Source organism: Macrotis lagotis, chromosome X (assembly GCF_037893015.1).
Source record: "Macrotis lagotis isolate mMagLag1 chromosome X, bilby.v1.9.chrom.fasta, whole genome shotgun sequence".
Taxonomy (NCBI): domain Eukaryota; kingdom Metazoa; phylum Chordata; class Mammalia; order Peramelemorphia; family Peramelidae; genus Macrotis; species Macrotis lagotis.
Genome location: NC_133666.1, coordinates 629082573 through 629109447, shown reverse-complemented (window position 1 = coordinate 629109447; position 26875 = coordinate 629082573). Strand labels below are relative to the sequence as shown.

At 37.9% G+C, this 26875-nt stretch overlaps 1 protein-coding gene across 4 annotated transcripts in view; it reads left to right on the top strand.

Moving 5' to 3' along the window:
* Positions 1-26875, top strand: part of LOC141500467 (adhesion G protein-coupled receptor E3-like) — a 76784-nt gene that overhangs the window by 8426 nt on the left and 41483 nt on the right. For 3 of the 4 annotated variants that reach the window (XM_074203648.1, XM_074203647.1, XM_074203650.1), the window contains exon 4: positions 4616-4771. The exons of the other annotated variant lie outside the window; for it this stretch is intronic. In XM_074203648.1, coding sequence (XP_074059749.1) covers positions 4616-4771 — 156 coding nt within the window. The remainder of the gene's footprint in view (positions 1-4615; positions 4772-26875) is intronic. 4 annotated transcript variants of the gene reach the window in all.

Sequence of the window (26875 nt, the reverse complement as noted above, 5' to 3'; positions counted from 1 at the left end):
ACAAATTGATCCTTGGCTAAGCACCTGAAATTTAGAATCTTCTGTGATTATCTTCATGTCTGTTCAGTGATTTTTTTTTTTTGAAGAGAGGGGAAGTAGAGGAAGAAAGAGGCATAGGGAGGAGAAAAAGAGGGACAAAGAAGAAGCAGCAGTAGAAGGGTGGCCTGGTGGTGACAAGGTCAGGATGCTGGTGGACTTCAGTGGCAATCAGGGACATAGGAGACCCTAGGATCTCATACCTCTGTCCCACTAATTTGCTATAGTCATCTCAGTCCTATCACTGCCTCAATTTCCCCATTCAGCAAAAGGGCACTATGTTTGGTGATTGAAGAGCTAATCCAATGTACCTGTTTTGTCATCTTTTGAATAATCCTGCCAATAAGGCAGTTCACCATCCTTCCTTGACTTCCCCTCCTGAAGACTCCTTATCCACATCCTGTCTTTGAGTTTAAAATATAACTTGTAGTTCTCCCAAAGATGCTTGAGGTCTTTCTCATTTTCTCCTGAAAAGGAGGAGACTCATGGGGCATTCTGTCTGTTCACCTACCATCTTTTGACCCTTACTAGCTGTATGACCTAGGACAAGTCACCTCACTTCTGTTTACTCAGTTTATTCAATACAAAATGGAGATCATAATTGCACCTACCTTAAAGGGTTGTTGTAAGGACCAAACATGATAATATTTGTCAGAAGTACTTGATATACAGTAGGTGCTGTATAAATGTTTATTCTACCCCATCCACCAGCATGCAACTCTCCATTTGTCTTTATCTGATACACATTTGAAATTCTTCACAACCAAATCACAAACCTGGTAGAATATTAACTTATCAAATATGGACTTTTGTTTAGAGGAAAGGATTGAGATCATTAAGGGAGTCTTAAAATTTCTTAAAGGTAATCCAATCTGTTCTCCTTCTCCTGCTTAACTCTAGGCCCAACTCATTGTCCATCTGTAGTGTCTGTCCCAGCTATACATGCTGATTGGACAAGCTCCAAAAATTGTCCATGTAAGTGCAGGTCATAATCTGAGCAATAGATATGCTTCATCCACTTGATCTTCCTGGTGGATGACCAGGCCAAATTCTTTTGGGAAGTCATGAATTGGGGAGAAATAAAAAAGAATACTACCATAGACCCAGCCTTCAAGTAGCTTCCAGTCTACTAGAAAGGATATGACATAAATAAGTAGAATACAAAGCGGATGATAGGATCCCTCCCCCTCAAAAGACTCAAAATTATGATGGGACAAATTTGAACAGGAAGCAAAATTCCTTTGAATTGAGGCAAGAGAGAGGAAATTAGGGCGAATTCCAGTAGAATGGAAGCTCTTTTTAGGACAGGGGGACTTGTTCTTACTTTGTCTTCAGTGTCTGGCATACATAAGTCATTCAATTAGTTTATTGAACTGAACTGAACTGAAAAAAAGAAGATCCTGACAGCTAAGGATGAAGAGACAGTGTGCTCTAGGCAGGAGGTAGAGCCTGGGTAAATGTATAGAGGCAGGGGGATAACAAGAAAAGGAGAAGCAGGGAAAAAACATTTCAAAATCCAAAGAAAAGAAAACCCAAAGACTTGTGTTTAATCCAACCTCAGATAATATGTGATGCTAGGCAAATCATTTAACTTCTGCCTCCCTCATTGTCATAAACTGTAAAATAGAGATAATAACTTCTACTTCCAGGTTGTTGTGAGGAGCAGGTGAGATAATATTTGTGAAGCATTTATAAACCCTAAAGCACTATATAAATGATCTGGTTATAATTACAATTATTATTCATAGACAGGTGATAAGTAGCTGCTGAAGAAAGTCATGGAGGCCAAGGGGGACAATGGAAAGGGAGTCAGATGAGGGAGAATCAAATCCTACCATTAATATTTACTGGCTGTGTGAACCTAGATCATTTATTTCCCACTATGGACGTGCCTTACTTTATCTGTAAAAGGAGGAGTTTAAGATTGTGTCTCCAGCACTAAACATGTGATTCCCATATCCTGGATCAAATTCCTGTTGTCTGATTTTAAATGGACTTTCCTGCTAAACAATAATTTTTTTATTCTCTTCCTCTTTTCCATCTTGTTATTTCTTCCTTCCATCTTTCTTAATCTTTCTTTTCTTTATTTTTCTTTCTCCCTCTATCTCTACCTTCTTTTCTTCCTTCCTCCCTTCTTTAATACTTCTTACCTTTCTTTTTTTCTTTCTTCCTTTTCTTTTCTTTATTTTTCTTTCTTTCTTTCTTTCTTTCTTCCTTCCTTAGTCTTCCAGTCTCACCAGGCTGGAAATGCATCAGCTACTCATGAAACCAATCCCACTATTATTGGCAGGGTAGTTTTCTACTATTCCTTTTCTAACATGGATTAGCTTTCTCATCCTTAGGTATCCTGCTAACATCCCCTTCCTAGAACCTCACTTTATTGGTGCTAGATTTAATATGGACAAATCATTGACTTTAACCTTCTTGTAGCTCAGAATTCTCCCTGTGGTTCTGTCTCAAGGGATTCACCTCAGCCTTCATCTCAGGTGGTAAGGATTACAGGACATCCCATTTAGCTAATCCTTTAATTTTGTCCACTATTTTCTCTCTGCAATACTTATAAAACTTCTAACTTTCTAATGTAGTTGTTCAAAACATTGCCCTGTCTCTGTAAAATCCTCTTGGTCATGACCCTCTGGTCCTTTTCCTCTGAGCTTAGGACCTGACCTACTCTACTGAGAACATCAAGGCTGCCCTTCTAGAGCTACCTCATCTTCTAGGTATTATGTGTCAACTCCCAGACCCATTTTCTTCTCTTATGTGAGGAATACTTAGGTGTTTGGGTTCCACAAGAATGTGAAGGGAAGATTGTTAGTTTACATTACAAAGACTAAGATCTGCCTGTATGGTTGCCAATGGGCAGGAACTGAGTTAAGATAAAAGATATAGCCTCCATTTGACCAAAAACTGCCCCACCTATTTTTAAGTTAACCTAGATGCATGTTCAAAGAGATCCAATTGTTCTTGCTCCTTAGTATAATGAGCAGAGCTGGAAATGTATGGGGGAAACCAATGAATCACTTAGATTGTAACCCCAGCCTATGGCTGTCATGAGGGTGCAGGAATAAAGCCTTTCAAAGTGCATAAAAGACACTGCATTTGGAGATTTCCCTACCCCTGTCTTCCACTATCAGGGAGATGTGCCATTTTGTTAAGATATCTTAATAAAAACCATTTTAATAAATCCAGACTAAGTATTCACGAGCCATTTATAATACTTGTTTCCCTGTTTCTGAGCAAAAGATAGCTCTTTTCCTTGCCAAGGTCAGTTCTATTACTTGTGTGCCCACTATCTTAATTCCCCACCCCCATCTCTCCAGGAGTTGGCCCTGAAAACTATGACCTGAACCATCATTAGCCTCTCCTTAGCCATTGCATTTTTCCCTACTCCCTACAAACACCCAGATCCCCCCAATCCTTAGAAATACCACTCAATCTCAAGTTACCATCCTAGATCTCTTTTACTGTCAAGAGTCCTGAAAGAGTCATCTGTACTTATATGCCAGAAACAATCTCCCAGACAGAAATAAGAGATGAGGCTTGACACTGTCCCTGAACCCACTTCCTATTACCTTGCTGATCTTTTCCTTTCTTTTTCCTGCTCTTTTCTTTTTTTCCCCCAGTCAATAAATATTTCTTTCCTGTTCCTTTCATCCACCTTTAAAAAGAAAAAGAAAACCCAATAACAAATAGCATTACCCCTCCTTGGACCTCACTCTATTTGTGCCACACTTAGTGTGAATACTCCATTAACTTGAAACTTCCTGTAGCTCAGAACTCCAGAGAATGAGGTAGCCACTTTAGCCTTCCTTTCAGGTGGCAGGGATTGTAGGGCATTTTATCTGGTTAATCCTTTTGTTTGTCCATTGTTTGCTCATGTCCATTATACTTCTAAAGTTTCTCACCTTCTAAAACCTTGCATGTCTCCTTAAAACTCTAATGGCCATGACCTCCTTTTCCCTTGGGTCTTGCCAGGCAACCTAACCTCTTACTCTCTGGGCAGCATGTGTCAACTCCCAGTTCCGTCCTTTCCTCCTGTTCCTCTGTTATGGGGAAAGAGTTGGGTCTTTTCCTTGTCAAGACCAGATCCTTCATCATCTCTCCTTTTATCTCTGGAGAAAATGACCCTAGACACCATGATGTGACTCTCTCTGTTCCAAATCACCAGCCTCTCCTTCCTCAGATATTCCTCATCCTTACAAATCCCTATTGACTTCCTCAAGTTACCATCCTACATCTTTTATTCCCTTCAACTGATTCTTAAAAAGATTTGTCTGTTCTTCTATATCAACAGGAATCTCCCAGATAGAATAAGATAATAGATAGAATAGATAAGCCTTGACATTATCCTTGAACCCACCCTCTTCTATATATTTACTGATCTTTTCTTTTCTTCCCCCTTTTTTAAATTAACAAACATTTCTTTTCTTTTTCTTCCCACCTCCCTTCAAAAAGTAAAAGAAAAAGAAAGTCCCTGGATTAAATAGCATAGTGTAGTCAGGTAAAATAAAATCCTACATTGGCCATGAGCAAACAAGCATGTTAAATTTCTTTTTTTTTTCCTCTTCTTATGTTGCAGATGTCAATGAATGTGCAGGGCCCAATGGTATCACCTGTGGTCTGAAAGCAGATTGTACTAATACAGAGGGAAGTTACCACTGCACTTGCATCTCTGGATATGTTCTTCCTTCTGGGGAGAAGACATTCCCAAATGAGACTATGAACAACTGTCAAAGTAAATCCCTCTCTGCTATTCTCTGACTAACCTGGGAACCAATGCAGAACTCTTTCTGTGGAACCTGAGAGAAGAGCAGTCCCTCCTTACATGGGCACCCCACTGTTCTCTGTCTTTTGCCTTCTCACATGGGCCACTTCCAACTTTCCCCAAGCCCTTCCTTGTTTCTGACTCTCTCTCTTCAGTGTCCTTTGCCTCTTCATTACATGAGTCACATCTACATCCTGGGAACTCTCCCCTTTTCTCTCTTCTTCTCAGCCAAGTGCTTTGGTTAGATCTTGGCCAAGGGCTGGGAGGTTCAAATTCCCTTCTAGGGTATTACCCAGAAAGATCAATTGAGACCGCAGAAGTCTTACTTACCTACCTGGTCAGTCTGTCTCATAGGACCCAATATTTTGGAGAGAGAGGAAGTATATTTTGGAGGCACTAGACGATGATTTCTCTCTACCAATGTTCTGCTATTTTTAATCTTAGAGAGAAGGTGTGAGACATTGAGACACTGGGGGCTTTGGAGACTCATTTAGCCAGGATGGATCTGAAGGAAATCTTAAACCCAGATCTTCTGAATTCTGAACCTGTCTCTTTCTCCACTGCCATCTTTCCTCTCTTATTCAATAGCCTTCATTTCCCCTTGCTTCCTATGACATAGACCTTTTCAATTTTTTATTGTGTCCTTCCTTTCTCCCCCAACCCCATCTGCTCCATCCCAGGCAGGACTACCTCTTGCCCAGGCCTTGCGGGGACCATCAGAGGTACTCCAGTCTGGGGGGAGTAGGTCTTATCAGAATTAAGAACTGGATTTCCACAGCACTTAAGACTGACAAAGGCCTTCTCCTTTCTCTCTGATTTTACCTCACATTTACACTGCATGCATCTTGTCTGGACATAGTGATTTGCATATTGTCCCCCCATGACACAGTGAGCATATCTTCCATTGCTCACTGAGAATGAGATTTTGCCTTTCTTTCTGTCCTCCCCCCTCCCCCCCCATGTGCCCAGACCAAGATCTGGTATAGGAAATGCTCCATGAATGTTTGTGGACTGATAGAGGGAGATTCTATAGCTCTTTTGGATCATCAGATGAAGATGTAGTAGATGAGAATCAGGGTCTCCAATAGAGATCAGTGTTACTGAAAAGTGAAGAAATTCACATGCCCCCTGGGATTTTAAAACAACTCAGGATTTATTATAGAAAGCTTGCAAAGTATACAGATTAAAAACTTTTCTCCTCCCAGAGAAGTGACAAGCACTTTAAGGACAGGCTAGTTGAAGGTTGAGTGAAAGAGACAGTCAGAAAGACATACAGACAGACATGAGGACTGGTTTAGTCTGGTCACGTGGCATGGGGGGGCCCATGGTCTCCACCAGGGCCTAGTTTGGGGGTGCATGACCTAGAAAGAAAAAAAAGTTAAATCATCCTAGCAGATAGTCCAAGAGAGTAAGAGTAGGGAGGGGCAGGGGTGTTGCCTCTTTTTAAATGCACTTCTGTAGTGGGTTGGACAAAGGGCGGTGCTTGGGGGTGGTCTAACACCTGGTCCAGGTATCTCCAGTGGGCAAGCTATGTACTGGTCCTTCCTGTCTCCAGGTATGCAATCTCCAAGTTCAACATGTCATTTCCTGTTATGCCAGTATCAATGGCAAGGTCAAGTAGCTGGAAACTAGAAGCTGGGGCAAAGGGGGAAGCTATATTAAAGGTAGAAAATCCAGGGCCACTCCCATCCTGGAATAGAGTCCATCTTTCCTGCATCAAAGAGACAGGTCTCTTAGTCAGCCTCTTAGAAGCCTGCTCCTGTGACCCTCTCATTCTTGGGTACCAAGTCCCCACCCATGCCAAGCCTCCATTCCCCACCAGCTGCTGAGCAGACAGGCCCCCCTGCCCCAATTTCCATTTCCCATATTTCTCTTTCCTAGTAATATAAATGTTGAGAATGGAAGATGAAATTAGTCCATATTTTAGAGGGAAAGTCCTGGAAATTGACTTTGGAAAGAATCTAGGAAGGTTTTATACATGACTTTGCTCTGAAAATAGTCTTTGGAGGAAACACAAAAAAAAAAATTCAAGCTCAGGTGAAAGCCTTATCTATCAGTTAATCCAAGTCCTGTTCCTGTAGAAATCAATAAACTGATGACTTTTTTAATTTGCTGAGGTCTTTGGAGATCAGCTAAGGATCAGATGCTTTATTGAGTATGACAGATATCTCTGGGTCACATTTTGATAAAGCATCCCAGGTAGATATATGCTCACAGCACCCACTCCCCCCAGGGAGGTGGGGCTCAGAAGGCCCACTGAAGTCCCTCTTCTTCCTACTCCCAGCAGTGCACTCCCTGCCCCTCACACTAAGCCAGGAGTTGACTTTTCTGAAAGACAGACCTTTATTTGCTCTCCTAAATCTTGAGGCTCTGGTATTCCTAGTTTATTTTGATAATTAGTATCTATCCAAGGCAAAGGGAATGGTCTCAGTGGGGGAAGAGACTAGGGCAACAGTCAGATGCAACATGGGGCCTCATTCCTTCTCAGAAGGATGAGTGCTCTTCAAACTGCTTCCCCTCCTCTTACAGATGTGGATAAATGTCAGCTTAATAGATCACCTCGTAAACTCCATGGGGTCTGTAGGAATATGTCCAGAAACTATATGTGCACATGCAAACTGGACTTTGCCCAAATCAGCCTGATTTTAACTGGGTCTTTTCTGTTAGACAATAATCTTTTATTCTCTTTCTTTTTTCTATCTTTTCCTTTCTCCCTTCTGACTTTCTTCTTGTTCATGTTTCTTTTCCTTATTGTTCTTCCTCCTCCTCTCTCTCTTACTCTCTTCCTTTTGTTTTTTCTTTTTTCTTCCTTCCTCAGTCACTATCTTATGAGGCTAGAAGTGAAGTGAATCAGTTCCAATCCAACTATATTTTTTAATTTTATTTATTTAAAGCAAAGGGGTCAAGTGACTTACCCAATGTCACACAGTTAGGCAATTATTAAGTGCCTGAGGTCAGATTTGAACTCAGGTTCTCCTGACTCCAGGATTAGTGCTCTATCCACCATGTCACCTAACTGTCCCCCAATCTATTGATATATTTTGAGTGGACTTTCTTCCTGCTCCATTTCAAGCCTAGATTAGTTTTCCCATCCCTAGGCAGCCTGGTAGTCTTCCCCTCCTTGTACCTCACTCTATTTGTGCCACACTTAGTGTGAATACTCCATTAATTTGAAACTTCCTGTAGCTCAGAACTCCAGAGAATGAGGTAGCCACTTTAGCCTTCCTTTCAGGTGGCAGGGATTATAGGGCATTTTATCTGGTTAATCCTTTTGTTTGTCCATTGTTTGCTCGTGTCCATTATACTTCTAAAGTTTCTCACCTTCTAAAACCTTGCATGTCTCCTTAAAACTCTATTGGCCATGACCTCCTTTTCCCTTGGGTCTTACCAGGCAACCTAACCTCTTACTCACTGGGCAGCATGTGTCAACTCCCAGTTCCATCCTTTCCTCCTTTCCTCTGTTATGGGGAAAGAATTGGGTCTTTTCCTTGTCAAGACCAGATCCTTCATCATCTCTCCTTTTATCTCTGGAGAAAATGACCCTAGATACCATGATGTGACTCTCTCTGTTCCAAATCACCAGCCTCTCCTTAACCAGTGATTCCTCACACATTTCTCATCCTTAGAAATCCCTCTCTTGACTTCCTCAAGTTACCATCCTACATCTTTTATCCCCTTCGACTGACAGATTCTTTTTTTTGATCTTTTGCAGTTTTATTGATATGTTTTGTTTTTATATTACATACATTTAGAGATAACTCCTACTTGTTCAGAGATCTCTTGTAACAATACAAAACAGTTAAATAAACTCATAATTCAATGAGTAACCTCATCTGAAAGTGAGGGTAACATTTCACATTTGTAGCTATCTCATCTATTTTTATTAATTAAATTATGTATTTATCCTTATTTTTGTACAAATGATGTTTTTTTATACATTACTAAAATATTCTTAAGAGTAAACATAATACCCCCACCCCCACAAAAAATATAGACCCACATGAGCAATAAAGGAAAGAGAAAAAAATTAAAATTAAAAGTAATAACAATAATAATAGGTTCAGCCAGGTGGCACAGTGGACAGAGCACCAGCCCTGGAGCCAGGAGCACCTAGGTCCAAATCTGGCCTCAGATACCCAACCATCACCCAGCTGTGTGGCCCCAGGCAGGCCACCCAGCCCCATTTGCCCTGCAACTCCCCCAAAATAATGATAATGATAATGATACTACTACTACTACTAATAATAATAATAATAAATGTGCTTCAGTCTATGTTCCAACACCTCCAGCTCTGTTGCAGGTGGATCACATTCTTTATAAGTCCATCACAAAAGCTACTTCCATATGTTTCCACTGTTGCCATTGCCAACAGGCCCTGAGCCCCCATACCACCCCTTAGGCCCAGCATCCATTCAGCCCTATGGTCCCAGACAGGCCATCCAATCCCAGCTCTTTGCAAGAAGTAAAAAAGAAAATGTGTTATGTCTGACTACTCTCCCCCGCCATGGTTCACCCTCTCCTCCATCACTCACATCCCCTCCTTCCCCTGTCCCCTTTCTCTCCTTCTTACTCTAGATGTCTATACCCCACTGAGAATTTTTGCTGTTTCCTCTCCTAGCCACCTTTGATGAGAATAAAGGTTCCTTCATTCCCCTTGCCTCCCCCCTTCCATATCATTGCAATAGCTCATTGTAATAAAAAAAATCTTATTATATGAAATATATGGCCTATGCCACCTCTCCTTTTTCTTTATCACATTATTTTTCCCTTTTAGCCATTGACTCCATTTTTGCCCTATATTATATCTTCAAATTCAGCTCTTTCCTGTGCTTCATCTATAAAAGTTCCTTCTACCTGCTCTATTAAATGAGAAGGTTCATATGAGTATTACCATTTTTCTATGCAGGAATACATGTAGTTCATCATCATTAAATCCCTCATATTTTACCCTTCTCCTCCACTCACTATGCTTCACCTGAATCGTGTATTTGAAGATCAAACTTTCTGTTCAGTTCTGGCCATTTCAAAAGGAACATTTGAAATTCCCCTGGTTCATTGGAAGTCCATCTTTTTCCCTTGGAAGAGGATGCTCAGTTTTTCTGGGTAGTTGATTCGCAGTTGCATTCCAAGCTCTTTTGCCTTCTGGAATGTTATATTCCAAGCCCTACAAGCTTTTAATGTAGTTGCTGCTAAGTCCTGTGTGATCCTGACTGCAGTTCCACGATGTCTGAATCGTGTCCTTCTGCAATATTTAATTATAATATTTTCTCTTTGACTTGTTAGTTCTGGAACTTGGCTATAATGTTTGTTTTGGTTTTTTTTTTGGGGGGGGGGTCTCTTTCCAAGGGATATTGGTGGATTCTCTCAATTTCTATATTCCTCTCTACTTCTAGGATATCTGAGCAATTTTCCTGTAGTAATTCTTTGAAAATGATGTCAAGGCTCTTTTCCTGATCATGACTTTCAGATGTTCCAATAATTTTTAAATTATTTTTTCCTGAATCTGTTTTCCATATCACTTGTTTTTTCAATGAGATGTTTCACATTTTCTTCTAATTTTTCATTCTTTTGGTTTTGAGGTATTGTGCCTGGGGCCACACAGCTGGGTGATTGTTGGGTGTGAGGCCGGATTTGGACCTGGGTGATCCTGGCTCCAGGGCTGGTGCTCTGTCCACTATGCCATCTGGCTGCACTTATCATCATCATCATCATCATTATTATTATTATTATTATTATTATTATTATTATTATTATTATAAAATCAGCAGCTTCCCTCAGTTCCATTCTACATCTGAAGGATTTGTTTTCCTCAGAGATCCTTCTTATCTCTTTGTCCATCTGACCAATTCTGCTTTTTAAAGCATTCTTTTCCTCAATAACTTTTTAACTGTTTTATCCATTTGACCTCTGCTGGTTTTTAACATGTTATTTTCTTCAGCATTTTTTTGTATTTCCTTGACTAAGCTGTTATCTCTTTTTCATGTTTTTCCTGCATCTCTCTCATTTCTTTTCCCAATTTTTCTTCTATCTCCCTCACTTGATTTTCAAAATCTTTTTTGAGCTCTGTCATAGCCTGAGACCAATTTCTGTTTTTCTTGGAGTCTTTAGATGCAGGAGCTTGTACTTCCTCATCTTCAGATTGAGTATTTTGATCCTTACTGGGATCATAGACAACATATTTCTCAATGGTGTTCCTCTGCTTATTCATTTCTCCAGCCTGTGCCTGGTTTGGGGGTGTTTCCTGAGCTTTTGAGTATTATTGAGACACACATCCCCCCACAAGGATCTCAGTGTGTGAGGCTCTGTCTTCCCTCCTGGTCTGTGAATGACCACAAGGGCACCCCTCTGCCACAGGGCTGGGGCAGGGGGACCCTGCTGTGCTATGGGAGGGGCCTAGACTGTGATCAAAATCTGAATGTGGTCAGAGTCCCAGAGTCTTGTTCCAAGTACAGAGAACAGACCTCAGCAGTCTCTCTCCTCTCCCCTACCCAGGCTGAACACTCAAGTCTGGGGGCTACTGCTTACTGGCTCCACCTGGCTCCACCTGCTTTCAGTTCCTGGATCTGGGCTGCAGTGACCATGCTGTTCTCTGAGTGCCTAGAGGGCTAGGCTTCATGTGCTTGCTCTGGTAGAGGTCCCTCGCTGATTCCCGCAAGTTGTGCCTGGTGATCCCCAGGGTGTAAATCAGGAAACTGCCCTCGCTGTGAGCTACGGCTCCCAGCACCCTGGGGCTGCCTCCAGGAGGCTGAAGTTCCTTCACTCTGGCAGCCACCCCTCTAACCCCATGGAGCAGAGCCTTTCCGCTATTTTCCAGGTTACCCTGGGTTGGAGAACTGCCTCACTGGATCCCTCTTTGGGTTCTGTCTCTCAAAAATTTAGTTAGAGTTCTTATTTTATAAATTTGGAAATATCAGAGAGAGAGCACCTAAGAAAAGATCTTTTCCTGTCACCTTCTTGGCTCTGCCCCCTCCCCGACAGATTCTTAAAAAGATTTGTCTGTTCTTCTATATCAATAGGAATCTCCCAGATAGAATTCAGAGATATGCCTTGACACTGTCCTTGAACCAACCCTCTCCCATCTTTTCTTCCCCTTTTATTAAATTAACAAACATTTCTTTTCTTTTTCTTCCCACCTCCCTTCAAAAAGTAAAAGAAAAAGAAAGTCCCTGGAACAAATAGCATAGTGTAGTCAGGTGAAATAAAACCCCACATTAGCCATGAGCAAACAAGCATGTTAAATTTCTTTTATTTTTCTCTTCTTATGTTGCAGATATTAATGAAAATGCAGGGCCCAATGGTGTCTCTTGTGGCCTTGATGCAAAGAAATGATGTAGAGAATATAAATATAGCCTTAATGCTGTTTAAAACTTGTTGATTGTGGAGAGCTGTTGACTCCTGAGATGCAAACCGACCTTGATTGTTGCTTGTATCCTGTCTCCCTGGGATGCTAATATTTGTATCTTGTTCCCCATTTCCCCCTTCATTTTAACCTTGGTCTAGAGACTTGCATGACAGGAAATGGCTTGTTGAACTTGGGTGTTGAGCACCTTGGAACAGGAAGGACCAGTACATTACTTGCTATTGGAAGATACCTGACCCAAGGTGTAAGACCACTCTCCAAGTTCCACCATCTGTCCAATCTACCATAATAGGAAGCACTCCCCCTTTAAGATCTCTTGCTTCTTCTGGCTTCCCATACAGAAGGATGGGGCTTTCTCATGCTCTTATTAGTGCAGTAACTAACCTTGAGGCCATGTTCATCAACAGTGAGGGCATTTGATAACATGGTTAAAAACATACTTAAAAAGTATGAGAGAAAGGACTCATCCTTGTTTCATTCCATTGGTGACTGGGAAATCTCGAGAGTATTATTCACTAGCCAGAATCCAGGCATGCACTCCGTCATGAAATTGACTTACAATGCTGATAAACTTTTCCAGGCAACCAAATTTTGACATAATTTTCCATAAACCCTTATGACTGATGGTATCAAAGGTCTTGGTCAGATCTAAAAATGTGGAATACAGACATCTGTACTGTTCTGACTTTTTTCTGGAGTTGTTGAGCAGCAACAACATATCAACTGTTCCTCAACCCTTTTTGAAACCACACTGGCTCTGAGGAAGGTGACCATCTTTCAGGTGAAGGATTAGCCTATTGAGAAGGATTCTGGCAAGAATCTTACCAGCAATGACTGGTAATACCCCTGTGATTGTCATAGGACAATCCATTCCCTTTACCTTTATAGAGATGAATGATGAAGAAATCCTTGAATTCTTGGGGGTGGGATAACCTCTTCATGCCATATAACATGGAAAATTTCAGTCAGTTTTTGGCTGATTAATGGACCCCCAGCCTCTTAGATCTCACCTGGAATACAATCAGTACCAGGTGCTTTGCCACTTGAAAGGAACCTAATGGCATTCAAAAACCTCTTCTTCAGTTAGAACTTCAGCTAGGGACTGATTGACTTCAATTTGAGATAAATGGTCAATGGCTTCTGCATTGAATGATGAGAACAATGGTCTCTCTAGGATCCATCTCTCTGGGATCATTTCTCTATCATTGATCAATATGGATCCATCAGCACTGAGCAGTTGAGATGTATCATAGGTCTTTCATCCACAAATAGCCTTCAGGGCATCATAAAAGTACTTTGCTTTGTTACTATCTGTATAACTTAATTTCATCTGCCTTCTTACTGAACCAAGAGCCCTACATCTCTCTAAGCTTCACTTGCAATTTTCTTTTGACATTATAAAATTCTGCCTTCTTAGAAGGGAATGAACTACCTGCTGGTAAACCCTGTAGAGTTCTCATTTTTCATTTAGTCACTTGTTGGGTATGTTGTACCTGCTCAGATATGGGCAGGATTTCATGACTTGCAGGTTTGCAGAATCATTAGTTCAGTGTTAAAGAACTTATAAATCACATAATCCTACACTTTCATTTAGCAGGTAAGGAAAGTGAGTTTTTTCCTTCTCCCATTTGTGAATTCTTCCCAGAAACTCAATTTTGGGAAAGGAGCCCAGACCAACCATCCCTCATTCTCTGTACTCTGCCAGGATGCCCATTGCTGGGTGGCTCCTTTCTTGAATTCCTCTTTTCTTTATTGTCTTTCCTTCATTAGAGTATAAATTCCTTGAGGACAGGAACAGTCTTTCTTTTTTCTTAGTCTTGAATCTCCTACATTTAGCACAGAATCTGAAATTTAGAAAACTCTTTAATAAATGCTTATTGAATGATTAATTGTAAATTAATTCTGTTCTGAGGGTTGTAAGGATAAAAGAAATGCTCTAGTATAAAAGAAAGGCAGATGAAGAGGGAACTTCTTTCTCAAAATTAGGTTGTATGAGAAGAATACACAATATAGTAGGCCATTAATATTGTAGTGAAGTTTGAGGATCTTGGTGTTTAAGAGTATGATGAGGCCAATGAGAGAAACTGGAAGAGAAGTAAAATTTCTATGTCTCAACTGAACACCAGTACAGATTTATCCAAGGCAAAGGGGATGGACTCAGTCAATGGGGCAAAGGCCAGATACAAGATGGGCTCTCATTCATCTTCAGATGGATGAGCCTATCTAAAACCACAAAGAGCCAAACTTTACTACATCAAGAGTGCAGAATATCTGGGCCACTAAGGAGAAGGAATCCTGGAGTTCTCCCCAGTCAATTGACAGAAAGACATTTATGAAGCATTTATTGTGCTGCCAGCAATTCGCCAAATGTTGGCAATTCAAATACAAATATGTAAAATTAGAGATGGTCTCCTATCCTCAAAAACATTCTATTTTAAATATGATATACTCATTTCAATTTAATTCTCCCATAGATCAGACCTCCAGAGTTTAAGGGATACGTCAGCCTCTCTCTCTCGCAGGTGGCAAGGATTACAGGGCATCCTACCTAATCCTTTATTTTATTGGAAATGCTCTGAGTTTATTTCCATTAAATATTATATTTGTTGATGTTTATAGATAGATACCATTTATTATTTTAAGGAAAACTCCATTTATTCCTAAACCTTCTAGTGTTTTTAATAAGAATAGATGTATTTTATCAAAGGCTTTTTCAGTATCTATTGAGATAATTATGATTTCTGTTGGTTTTGCTATTGATATGTTTAATTATGTTAAGTGTTTTCCTAATGTTGAACCATCCCTGCCTGCCTGGTATAAATCCAACCTGATCCTAGTAATAACTTGCTGTAGTCTCATTGCTAGAATTTTATTTAAGATTTTTGCATCAAAATTCATTAGGGAGATTGGTCTATAATTTTCTTTGTTTTGGTTCTTCCTGGTTTAGATATCAGCACCATGTTGGTTTCATAAAAGGAGTTTGGCAGAATTCTTTCCCCTCCTATTTTTAAAAATAATTTATGTAGAATATGAATTAATTTTTTCCTTAAATTTGGTAGAATTCACTTGTAAACCTGGAGACTTTTTCTTAGGGAGCTTATTGATGGTTTCTTCAATTTCTTTGTCTGAAATGGGTTATTTAAGTAATTTCTTTCCTCTCCTGTTAATCTGGGCAATTTGTATTTTTGTAAATATTCATCCATTTCACTCAAGTTATCTAATTTATTGGTAACTTAGTTATCTTCTTTCTCTTTTTTTTTTTACTCAGATTAACCAGAAGTTTGTCTATTTTATTGGCTTTTTCATAAAACCAACTCTTAGTTTTATTTATGAGATGAATGGTTTGCTTGCTTTCCATTTCATTAATCTCTCCCTTAAGTCTCAGAATTTCTAATTTGGTATTTAATTGGGGATGTTTAATTAGTCCTTTTTCCTAGCTTTTTTAGTTGCATAGCCAATTTATTGATCTCCTCTTTCTCTATTTTACTCATATAGGCATTTTTTTTCATATAGGCATTTAGAGATATAAAGTTTCCCCTCAAAACAGCCTTGGTTGTATCTCATAAATTTTGATATGATGTCTCATTATTATAGTTTTCTTGGATATAATTATTGATTATTTCTATTATTTGCTATTTGATCCACCCATTAAGATAAAAAAAATTTAATTTCCAATTAGTTCTTGGTTTATTTTTCCCTGACACTTTATTACATATAATTTTTATTGCATCATGGTCTGAGAAGTGTGTATTTATTATTTCTGCCCTTTTGCATTTGATTTTAAGGTTTTTGTGCCCTAGTACATGGTCAATTTTGGTGAAAGTGCCATGTACTGCCAGAGAAAAGGTATATTCTTTTCTATCCCCAGTAGGTTTTTCTACAGAGGACTATCATATCTAAGTGTTCTAAGATTTCATTCACCTTCTTAACTTCCTTCTTGCTTATTTTGTTGTTAGATTCATCTAGTTCTGAGAGAGGCAGACTGAGGTCTTCCATTATTAAAGCTTTGTTATCCATTTCTCCTTGTAATTCACTCAGCTTTTCCACTAGGAATCTGGATGCTATACCACTAGGTGCATATATGTTTAGTAATGATAAAGCTTCATTATCAATGGTGCCTTTTAAGAAGATGTAATGTCCTTCCTTATCCATTTTAATGTGATTAATTTTGGCTTTCATTTTGCTTGAGATTAGGATCACTACCCTAGATCTTTTACTTCAGCTGAAGCATAATATATTTTGCTCCAACCTTTTACCTTTACTGTGTGTATCTCTCTGCTTCAAATGTGTTTCTTGTAAAAAACATATTGTAGGATTCTGGTTTTTAATCCATTCTGCTATCTGCTTCCATTTTATGGGACAATTCATCCCATTTACATTTAAAGCTAAGATTACTAATTCTGTATTTCCTTCCACACTATCTTTCTCCATTTATATTTATCTCTTTCCTTTTCTCTTATTCCTCCTCACCAAAATTTTATTACCTTTCTCCTTTGACTTTTCTTTTAAAAATTTAACTTTCAGGGGTGGCTAGGTGGCATAGTGGATAAAGTACTGGCCCTGGAGTCAGGAGTACCTGGGTTCAAATCCGGTCTCAGACATTTAATAATTACCTAGCTGTGTGGCCTTGGGCAAACCAGTTAACCCCGTTTGCCTTACAAAAACCTAAAAAAAAAAATTTAACTCTCAGTTTATTTTCCCTTATACCTTCCTTACTCTTTTATCAGTCCCTTCTTCCCTTGTCTTTCCCTTTCCCAGCACCCCACCTTCCCTGTAGATTAATTAGATTTTTAAACCCAAGTAGGAAGGTATCTTATTCCCTCATTGGGCTAAATCTATTGAATAGAATTTACTCAGCATTCACATTCTCCCTTCTTTTCCCCTAAAATTAAAAATCTTTGTGCCTCTTCCTTTGGTGTTATTTATCACTCTAATATTATTAATCAAGCATCATCAATCATAGCTTGATTATTTGATTGCTTGGTAAGCTCCTATTGTTATCAAGATATCAGCACAGATAGTTTACTTGATTTCTTGATAAGCAACATTGACTCAAATTGCATCAAATTATAATTATAATCATATTTTTACCTTACCCCCTTTTCAAGTATCTTTTTTTTTTAGGTTTTTGCAAGGCAAATGGGGTTAAGTGGCTTGCCCAAGGCCACACAGCTAGGTAATTATTAAGTGTCTGAGGTCAAATTTAAACTCAGGTACTCCTGACTCCAGGGCCGGTGCTCTATCCACTGCTCCACCTAGCTGCCCCTAAATATCTTTCAAGTACACACAATCCTCCTCACAAGTCAAAGTAATATCTAAAGCCATATCATCTCTTGAACTATTTGTGCCCCTCCCCCCAGGCTTATTTTCTTTCACACTTTAACTCTCCCCCTCCCTAAACAGGGTACTTAATACCTTCTAAAGTGAAGTAAGGACCATTGTCTCTCCCATTTTATCCCCCCTACTTCTCCTGTGAGTGATTTTTCACTTCTTTCTTCTTCAGATATGGAATTGCTGTTTTTGTCTGTAAAGCAGTTTTCTATAGTGAGTGCTATTTTAGCTTTTTTTCATTCATCTTTGTTTAGTTCTGCTGCTGGGGTATATGAAATATAGATCCAAGCTTTTATTTTGGTGGGGCTGGGATCTGATCCCTGGTTTGTTTTTGGCCAAGATGTTGCCTATACAGTCCAGACCTTGCCTTTGTAGTGGGTTTTTGTTTTCTCCTTTATGTCCAGGTTCTGACTTAACAGTGGATTATTCCTGACCCAGTCCTGTCTTTTACCCTGGTGTTTTCAGGGTTCAGACTTTGTTTGGGGTTGGGATCCTCCCTGCTGGCTTGCTATCTCCCTATTGGGACCTCTGTTATTATTGAGCTATTGGGCCCTGGATTGCACTGTGGCTAAAAGTCTCCTGCTGGCTTTTCTTGCTCTCCCACCTCCTGGACTTTACTTCCCCTTTCCCCCCTCCCAAGAGACAGACTTTTCCTGAAGATCCTTCATGATGTTGAAAACTTCTTTGAATATTCTCTTTTTCTTGATGGGATCTGTAGTGTGAATGTCAGAGTAGAGTCTTCATTTATCTTTTGTAGAGAAAAGTTCCAGGAGCATGTTTGCTTCATGTCACCATCTTGGCTCTGCCCTGGAAGTCCCCCAAATTTCATGCATTTCTGCACTAAACTATGTTTATTTGGTTCAGAAGAGTGAAGTTCACCTGCTGCCCACTTTCCTCAGCATTTCCTCCATCTTATATATTTTTCTCACAACCCAATTTTGAGAAACAACTAATTCCACCTCAATTTTTCCCTTTTCTATATTAATGTATTCCTTTTGTATTCCTTTTTCTTTCCCCCTTAAAGCCCTCATAATCAAATAAATTGCTAACTTTGGTAAGTAAGTTAATAAATATTTACAAAGAGCTAATTAACTACCAGATTCAGTGTTAATTGGTAGGGCAATTAAGTAGTACAATGGACACTGCACTGACTTAGGAGTTAGGAGGACAGGAGTTCAAATCCAGACTCAGACAATGAACACTAACTAGTTGTGTGACCCTGATTATCTCACATCCTGATTCATATCTGACCAATGAGGTTGATTACTTAGCTCAGTACCCCCTAACTCAAATCCAATTCATGTGCTTGTCATAGCATCACCTCCCTGGTGTCATGGTCCTCTTTGAGAATGAAGAACAGACATCATCAATAATTAAGCCTTGGGAATAAATATAAAAGCAAAAAATGACAGGCCCTCCCCTCAGGGAGTTTAGATTATTATGGGGTAGGGGAGGGAAGGGGAGACAACAAATGAAAGATGAGCTCAAAAGAGAGATAAGAGAAAAAGATGTACTTGAGTGGGGGTTTAGTGACTATCTTAGGAGAATAAGAGATGACTAGACTAAAGTCCTTCTTCAAAATGGAGAATAAAGGAAGAAATTATTAGTATGATAAGGAATCCACAGGAACAGAATCAGGAATAATTGTGGCTAAATCTAGATAGTGAAAGATTACTAGTCTTTCTCCTTCCCCCAAATGGAAGTATTGGAAAAAAACTTACCACTGTGAAAAACAGGAAACCAGGAGCCAATATAGAGGTAGTTGAGGGAAGGTGAAATAGTCCACAGACTGAAGAATGGTTGATCTGAAGACCTTCTCCTAAATGGAGACTCAGGGATTCATCATCACATCCTCTCTTTTTCTTATATAATTCCTCCAATATCCTTTAATACATTTAAATTCTGTAAGAACTTTTTTTCTACCTATTAGAATATTAGATTTTCATTTTTATATAGTACCTTCCAACAGCTCAAATTTTCCTTTCCAAGTTGTTCCTGAAACATATATTAGCATTTCCAGTTTTAATTTATTAGGGCAGTTTTCCCTGATAATATCCTAATGGTCCAGGTTCTTTTTCTGACTGAGACTTTCAGGTAGCCTAAACATTTGTAAATAATCTCTCTTGGATCTATTCTCAAGGTCAGTTATTTTTCCTAAGAGGTACTTTACATTTTCTTCTGTTTTTTCAGCTTTTTGGTGGTTGTTCAATGGAATCTTAGTGTCTCATAGAGTCACTGGTTTCCTTTTGCCCAGTTGAGGCTTTTAAGGTTTCATTTTCTTCAGTTAGTTTTTGTGTTTACTTTTCTAGTTATTAATTTCACTTTTAGATGGGTTGCTTTCCTGTCCAGTTGATCATTTTTACTTATAAAGGAGTTGATTTCTTTTTCTATTAGTCCAATTTTACTTTTAGAATTATTGTTTTATACAGTGAATTTTTCATAATTCTCTTGTATGACTCTCATTTATTTTCTCAATCTTTCATCTTCCTGTCTTCATTGGTTTTTAAAATCCTTTGCATTCACTTTCAAGAAGTCTCTTTGGATTTGAGACAAATTCACAAACTGCATTGAGGTTTCACATATAGGAATTTTGGCTCTGCTTTACTCTTCTAAGATGACATTTTTATCATCCCTATCAGAATAATAACTATCTATGGCTAGTGTTCTTTGTTTTATTGCTCATTTTGTTGGTTGATCTCTGCTCCTAGGGCAATGAGGTATAGTCCCAAATTTTTTTGTGATAGGAGGCAAGAATCTGGTTCCTTACTTTCAGCTCTGATATCTCATGGGTTCACAGTTTGTTCCTTGCATTAGAGTAGCTCAATATAATACTGCCTATTTTACCAGTTTTCCTAGGCTCAAACTGCCTTTTGAGCTGAGAATGGGAAACTCACTTCTGGTCTACTATACTGCTGTCTGCTAAACCAGGACCTCAACTGCACTGTAGGTAAGAACTTCCCTCTGTCTTCCCACCTCCACACTGGGCTAGACTCCCCTCTCACCCACATGAGACACATCTTTTATATCTTTTATATCAAGAAATCAAAGTATCTTGAAGTTGTTTCACTCTGGTTTTTTTGTGGATTCCGTCAATTTAGGATCTTTTTAGAGGCTTCATTTAAAGTTGTTTATAACAAAGTTCCAGGAGCTTCATATCTTCACATCACCATCTTGGCACCACTTATATTATGATTTCAAAGTTCCTAGTCTAATATTTTCATCAGAACTCCTGAGAGTCTTCTATTCCAAAAAAGAAAAACAAAGAATTATAGTGTTTTGAAGGATAAGTTATTCTTAAAGATTTTATTTATTTTGAGTTTTACAATTTTCCCCTAATCTTACTTCCCTCCCACCCCCCGCAGAAGGCAATTTGTCAGTCTTTACATTGTTTCCATTGTATGCAATAATCCAAATTGAACGTGATGAGAGAGAAATCATATCCTTAAGGAAAAAAACATAAAGTATAAGAGATAGCAAGATCAGACAATAAGATATCAGTTTTTCTTTCCTAAATTAAATGTAATAGTCCTTGGTCTTTCTTCAAACTCCACAGTTCTTTCTCTGGATACAGATGGTATTCTCCATTGCAAAGAGCCCCAAATTGTCCCTGATTATTGCACTGATGGAATGAGCGAGTCCATCAAGGTTGATCATTGCCCCCATGTTGCTCTTAGGGTGTACAGTGTTTTTCTGGTCCTGCTCATCCCACTCAGCATCAGTTCATGCAATTCCCTCCAGGCTTCTCTGAATTCCCATCCCTCCTGGTTTCTAATAGAACAATAATGTTCCATGAAATACATATACCACAGTTTGCTAAGCCATTCCCCAATTGAAGGACATTTACTTGATTTCCAATTCTTTACCACCACAAACAGGGCTGCTATGAATATTTTTGTACAAGTGATGCGTTTTACCTTTTTTTCATCATCTCTTCAGGATATAGACCCAGTAGTGGTATTGCTGGTCAAAGGGTATGCACATTTTTTTTTGCCTTTGGCCATAGTTCCAAATTTCTCTCCAGAAAGGTTGGATGAGTTCACAGCTCCACCAACAGTGTAATAGTGTCCCAGATTTCCCACAACCCTTCCAACAATAATCATTATCCTTTCTGATCATATTGGCTAGTCTGAGAGGTTTTGGGGGTACCTCAGAGAAGCTTTAATTTGCATTTCTCTAGTAAGTAATGATTTAGAGCAATATTTCATATGACTATGGATCATGTTGATCTCCTCACCTGTCAATTGCCTTTGCATATCCTTTGACCAATTGTCAATTGGGGAATGGCTTTTTTAAAAAATATAACTCAGTTCTCTGTATATTTTAGAAATGAGTCCTTTGTCAGAAACATTAGTTGTAAAGATTGTTTCCCAGTTTACTACATTTCTTTTGATCTTGGTTACAGTGGTTTTGTCTGTGCAAAAGCTTTTTAATTTAATGTAATCAAAATCATCTAGTTTGTTTTTAGTGATGTTGTCCATTTCTTCCTTAGTCATAAACTGCTTCTCTTTCCATAGATCTGACAGGTAAACTAGTCCTTGATCTTCTAATTTGTTTGTAGTATTGTTTTTTATGTCTAAATCTTGTATCCATTTGGATCTTATCTTGATAAAGGGCGTGAGGTGTTGGTCTAATCTAAGTTTCTTCATACCAACTTCCAATTTTCCCAGCAGTTTTTATGAAAGAGAGAGTTTTTATCCCAATAGCTATACTCTTTGGGTTTATCAAACAGCAGATTACTATAATCGTTGCCTGCTATTGCTGAAGGGTAAGTTATTCTTGAACAAAAACATATAACTTTTACCATTTAGAATACTTTACTCCCTAGACTTCTTGAATGTGGTAGAGACCATTATGTCTTGTGTGATTCCGACTGTACTTCCTTGGTACTTAAACTTTTTTTTCCTGACTGCTTGCAGAACTTTTACTTTGACATAGAAATTTTGGATTTTGACTACAAAATTTCTGGGATTTTTCCAGCAGAAATTTCTTTCAGGAGATCATTTGAGTTTTCTTTTATTTTCACTTTGCACTCTAATTCTAAAGAATCCAGTTTTATCATAATTTCTTGAATTATGGTGTCCAAGCTCTTTTTTAAATCTAATTTTGCCGGGATTCTGACAATTCTTGAATTATCACTCCTTGACTCTCAGGAAAATTTTTTCTGATAGAAGACCTTTCTCTTTTCTCCTATTTCTTTACTCTTTAAGTTTGCTCTAATATTTCTTGTTATCTCACAGAATTATTGATTTCTGCAGAGTCTATTCTAAAACTTGATTAAGCTGTGCCAGTTTTTGTCCTAAAGTTATTTGTCATTCCAATTCTTTTTCTAGAGATTTTATTTCATCATTTCAAGTCTTGTTCCATTTCTTCTAGGTATTCTTATGATTATAATAATAGAAAATCCATTTTTTCAGTCTCTATTTACACTTCTTTTTTTCTTTCTCTCTTTTTAAAAAATTTTATAAATATATTCAATGGTAGTTTGAACCATTTTTTTGCAAGATTTTGAGTTTTACAATTTTTCTCTCTCCCTCCCTTCCCTCCACCTCCCTCCAACAGAAGGCAATCTAATTTAGATTTTACATCCAAGATGAGCATAGATCAAAATTGAATTTATTATGAGAGAAGAATCAGATCAAAAGGGAAGAAAACATTAGAGCAAAATTGCATATTACATATTTAAACTCCATAGTTCCTTTTCTGGATACAGATGGTATTCTCCATCACAAATCCCCTGAAATTATCCCTGATCATTGCACTGATGGAATGAGCAAATCCATCATGGTTGATCATCACCCCATGCTGTTATTAGTGTGTTATTAGTCTTCTTGTTCTGCTCATGTCATTCAGGATCAATTCATGTTAGTCTTTCCAGGCTGTTTTGAAATCCCAGCCCTCATGATTTCTCATAGAACAATAGTGTTCCATTAATATACATGTTCCACAATTTTTTAGTCATTTCCCAATTGGTGAGCATCCCCTAAATTTCCAATTCTTTGACACTACAAAAACAGGCTGTTCTGAATATTTTTGTGGGATTTTTACCCTTTTCCATGATCCCTTCAGAATACAAACCCAGTACCTGGATCAAAGGGTATGCACATTTTTATTGCCCTTTGGGCATAATTTCAAATTGCTCTCCAGAAAGGTTGGATTAGTTCACAAGTCCACCAACAATGCATTAGCATCCCAGATTTCCCACATCTCCTTCCACATTATCCTTTTTGGCCATATTGACCAATATGAGAAGTATGAGGTGGTACCAAAGTGATGCTTTAATTTGCATTTATCTAATCAATAATATGACTATATGACTATAGATGGCTTTGATTTATTTATTCATGAACTGCTTTTCATATCCTTTGACAGTGTATTAATTGGGGCATGATTTGTTTTTTTACAAATTCAACTCAGTTCTCCATTTATTTTAGAAATGAGTCCTTTGTCAGAAACACTAGTGATAAAAATTGTTTCCCAATTTACTGCTTTTGATTCTGGGTTACAGTGGTTTTGTTTGTACAGAAACTTTTTAATTTAATGTCATCAAAATTATCCAGTTTATTTTTTAATGTTCTCTATCTCTTCTTTGGTCATAAACTGCTCCCCTTTCCAAAGATCTGACAGGTAAACTATTCCTTGTTCTCCTAATTTGCTTATAATATTGTCTTTTATGTCTATATCCTGCACCCATTTTGACCTTATCTTGGTATAAGGTGTGAGATGCTGGTCTCATGGTAGTGTCTGCCATACTATCTTACAATTTTCCTAGCAATTTTTGTTGAAGAGTGAGTTAACTCAGAAGCTGAACTCTAGTTTTATCAAATAGTAGATTACTATGGTCATTTCTTGCTGTCTTTTTTGTACCTAATTTATTCCAGCGATCCACTTCTCTATTTCTTAGCCAGTACCAGACAATTTTGATAACTGATGCTTTATAATATAATTTTAGATCTGATATGGCTAGGCTGCCTTTTATTTTTTTTTTATTATTTCCCCTTGATACCCTAACATTTTTGTTACTCCATATGAATTTAGTTACTATTTTTTCTAGTTCACCAAAGTAATATTTTGGAAGTTTCATGGGTAAACATTAATAATAAGTAGTGTAATTTAGGTAGAATTGTCATTTTTATTATATTACCTCAGCCTACCCATGAGCAATTGATATTTACCCAGTTATTTAGATCTGATTTCATTTGTGTGAAAAATGTTTTATAGTGGCTTTCATAAAGTTTCTGAGTCTGCCTTTGCAGGTAGACTCCCAATTATTTTATATTGTCTGAAGTTATTTTAAATGGGATTTTTTTCTTTCTATCTCTTGCTGCTGTTTCTTGTTAGCAATATATAGAAATGCTGAAGATTTATGTAGGTTTATTTTATAGCCTGTGAATTTGCTAAAGCTGATAATTGTTTCCAGTAGTTTTTAAGATTATTTTCTAAGGTTCTCTAGTTATATCATCATATCATCTACAAAGAATGAGAGTCCTGTTTCTTCATTATCAATTCTAATTCCTTTAATTTTTTTCTTCTATTATTGCAAAAGTTAAGATTTTTAATACAATATTGAATAATAGTGGTGATTTTGGGAACACAGGCTATTCTAATGGACCGCCACCTGGACAGTCTCAGGAGCTGGCAAGCCGCCCTGAGAGATAAGGTGCGCTGGAGTCCTTGGGAGCTGGACATTCCACCCCACAGCCCAAGGGCACAAGACACAGCTGTGTTTTACCACCTCCCCCCAACGCACCCCCTTTATCTGTAACGCAAGATGCTGCACATACACCCCACTTGTGCACCCCCCATTCCCTCAAAGCTAAGCAGTAATAAAATTGAGCTGGAGGCATAAGGCAGTGGTAGCTTGACTCCTTATTCTCAGCTCACCTCCCGGAAGGAGGTCGTCACTGTGGGCCCCAAGGTGAAGCAAGCTACAACAGGTGATAACAGGCATCCTTGTTTCACCCCTGATCTTACTAGGAATGCTTCTTGTTTATATCCACTGCATGGAATGCTTGTTTATAGTTTCAGATATATACTGCTTATCATTTTAAGGAGCAATCAATTTATTCCTATGACCTGTAGTGTTTTTAATAGGAAAGGGTGCTATATTTTGTCAAAAACTTTTTCAGCATCTATTGAGATAATGATATGATTTTTGTTCAGTTTATTATTGATATAGTCAATTAGGCTGACAGTTTTCCCAACATTGAACCAACTCTGCATACCTGGTATAAATCCTGTTTGGTTAAGGTGTATTATCCTAGTGATAACTTGTTGTAATCACTTTGCTAATGTTTTGTTTTAAATTGTTCCATCCATATTTATTAGGGCAATTAGTCTATAATTTTCTTTCTCTGTTTTAACTTTTCCTGGTTTAAGTATCAACGCCATATTGCTTTCAGAGGAGGAATTAGGCAGAGTTCCACCTTCACCTATTTTTTCAAATAGTTTATATAGAATTGGAACCAATTGCTCCTTGAACATTTGATAGAAGCCACTTGTGAATCCATCTGGTCCTGGAGATTTTTTGGGGGGGGATTTCATTGATGGCCTATTGAATTTCTCTTTCTGAGATAAGGGAAGTTTATATTTTTATAAATATTTATTTATTTCATTTCAATTATCAAATTTATTAGCATACAATTGGGCAAAATAATTCCAAATTATTACTTTAATTTCCTCCTCATTGGTGGTTAGGTCACCTTTTTTATTTTTGATACTAGTAATTTAGTTTTCTTTCTTTTTTAAATTAAATTAATCAAAAGTTTATTTCATTGGGGTTTTTTTTTCAGAAAATTAATTCTTGGCTTTATAAGTTTAATAGTTTTCTTGCTTTCAAATTTATTAATTTCACCTTTAAATTTCAGAATTTCTAATTTGGAAGTCAATTGAGGATTTATAATTTGTTCTTTAACTTTTTTAGTTGCATGCTCAGTTCGTTCATTTTCTCTTTCTCTATTTTATTCATGTAAGTTCTTAGAGATATAATATATCTCACAATAACTGCTTGAACTGCATCCCAAAAGTTTTGGTATGTTATCTTGTTATTGTCATTGCCTTGGATGAAATCATTAATTCTTTCTATGTTTTGTTGTTTGATTCACTCATTCTTAAAAATTAGGTTCTTTAGTTTTCAATTAGTTTTAGATCTAGTTCTCTATGGCTCTTTATTACATGTGATTTTTTGTATCATGATATGAAAAGTATGCATTCAATATTTCTGCCTTTCTGCATTTGATTGAGAGGTTTTTATACCTTGATATATGGTGAATTTTTGTGTAGGTGCCATATACTGCAGGGAAAAAAGTATATTCCTTTCTATCCCCATTCAATATTCTGCAGAATATCTAAGTTTTCTAACATTCTATTTGCCTCCTTAACTTCCT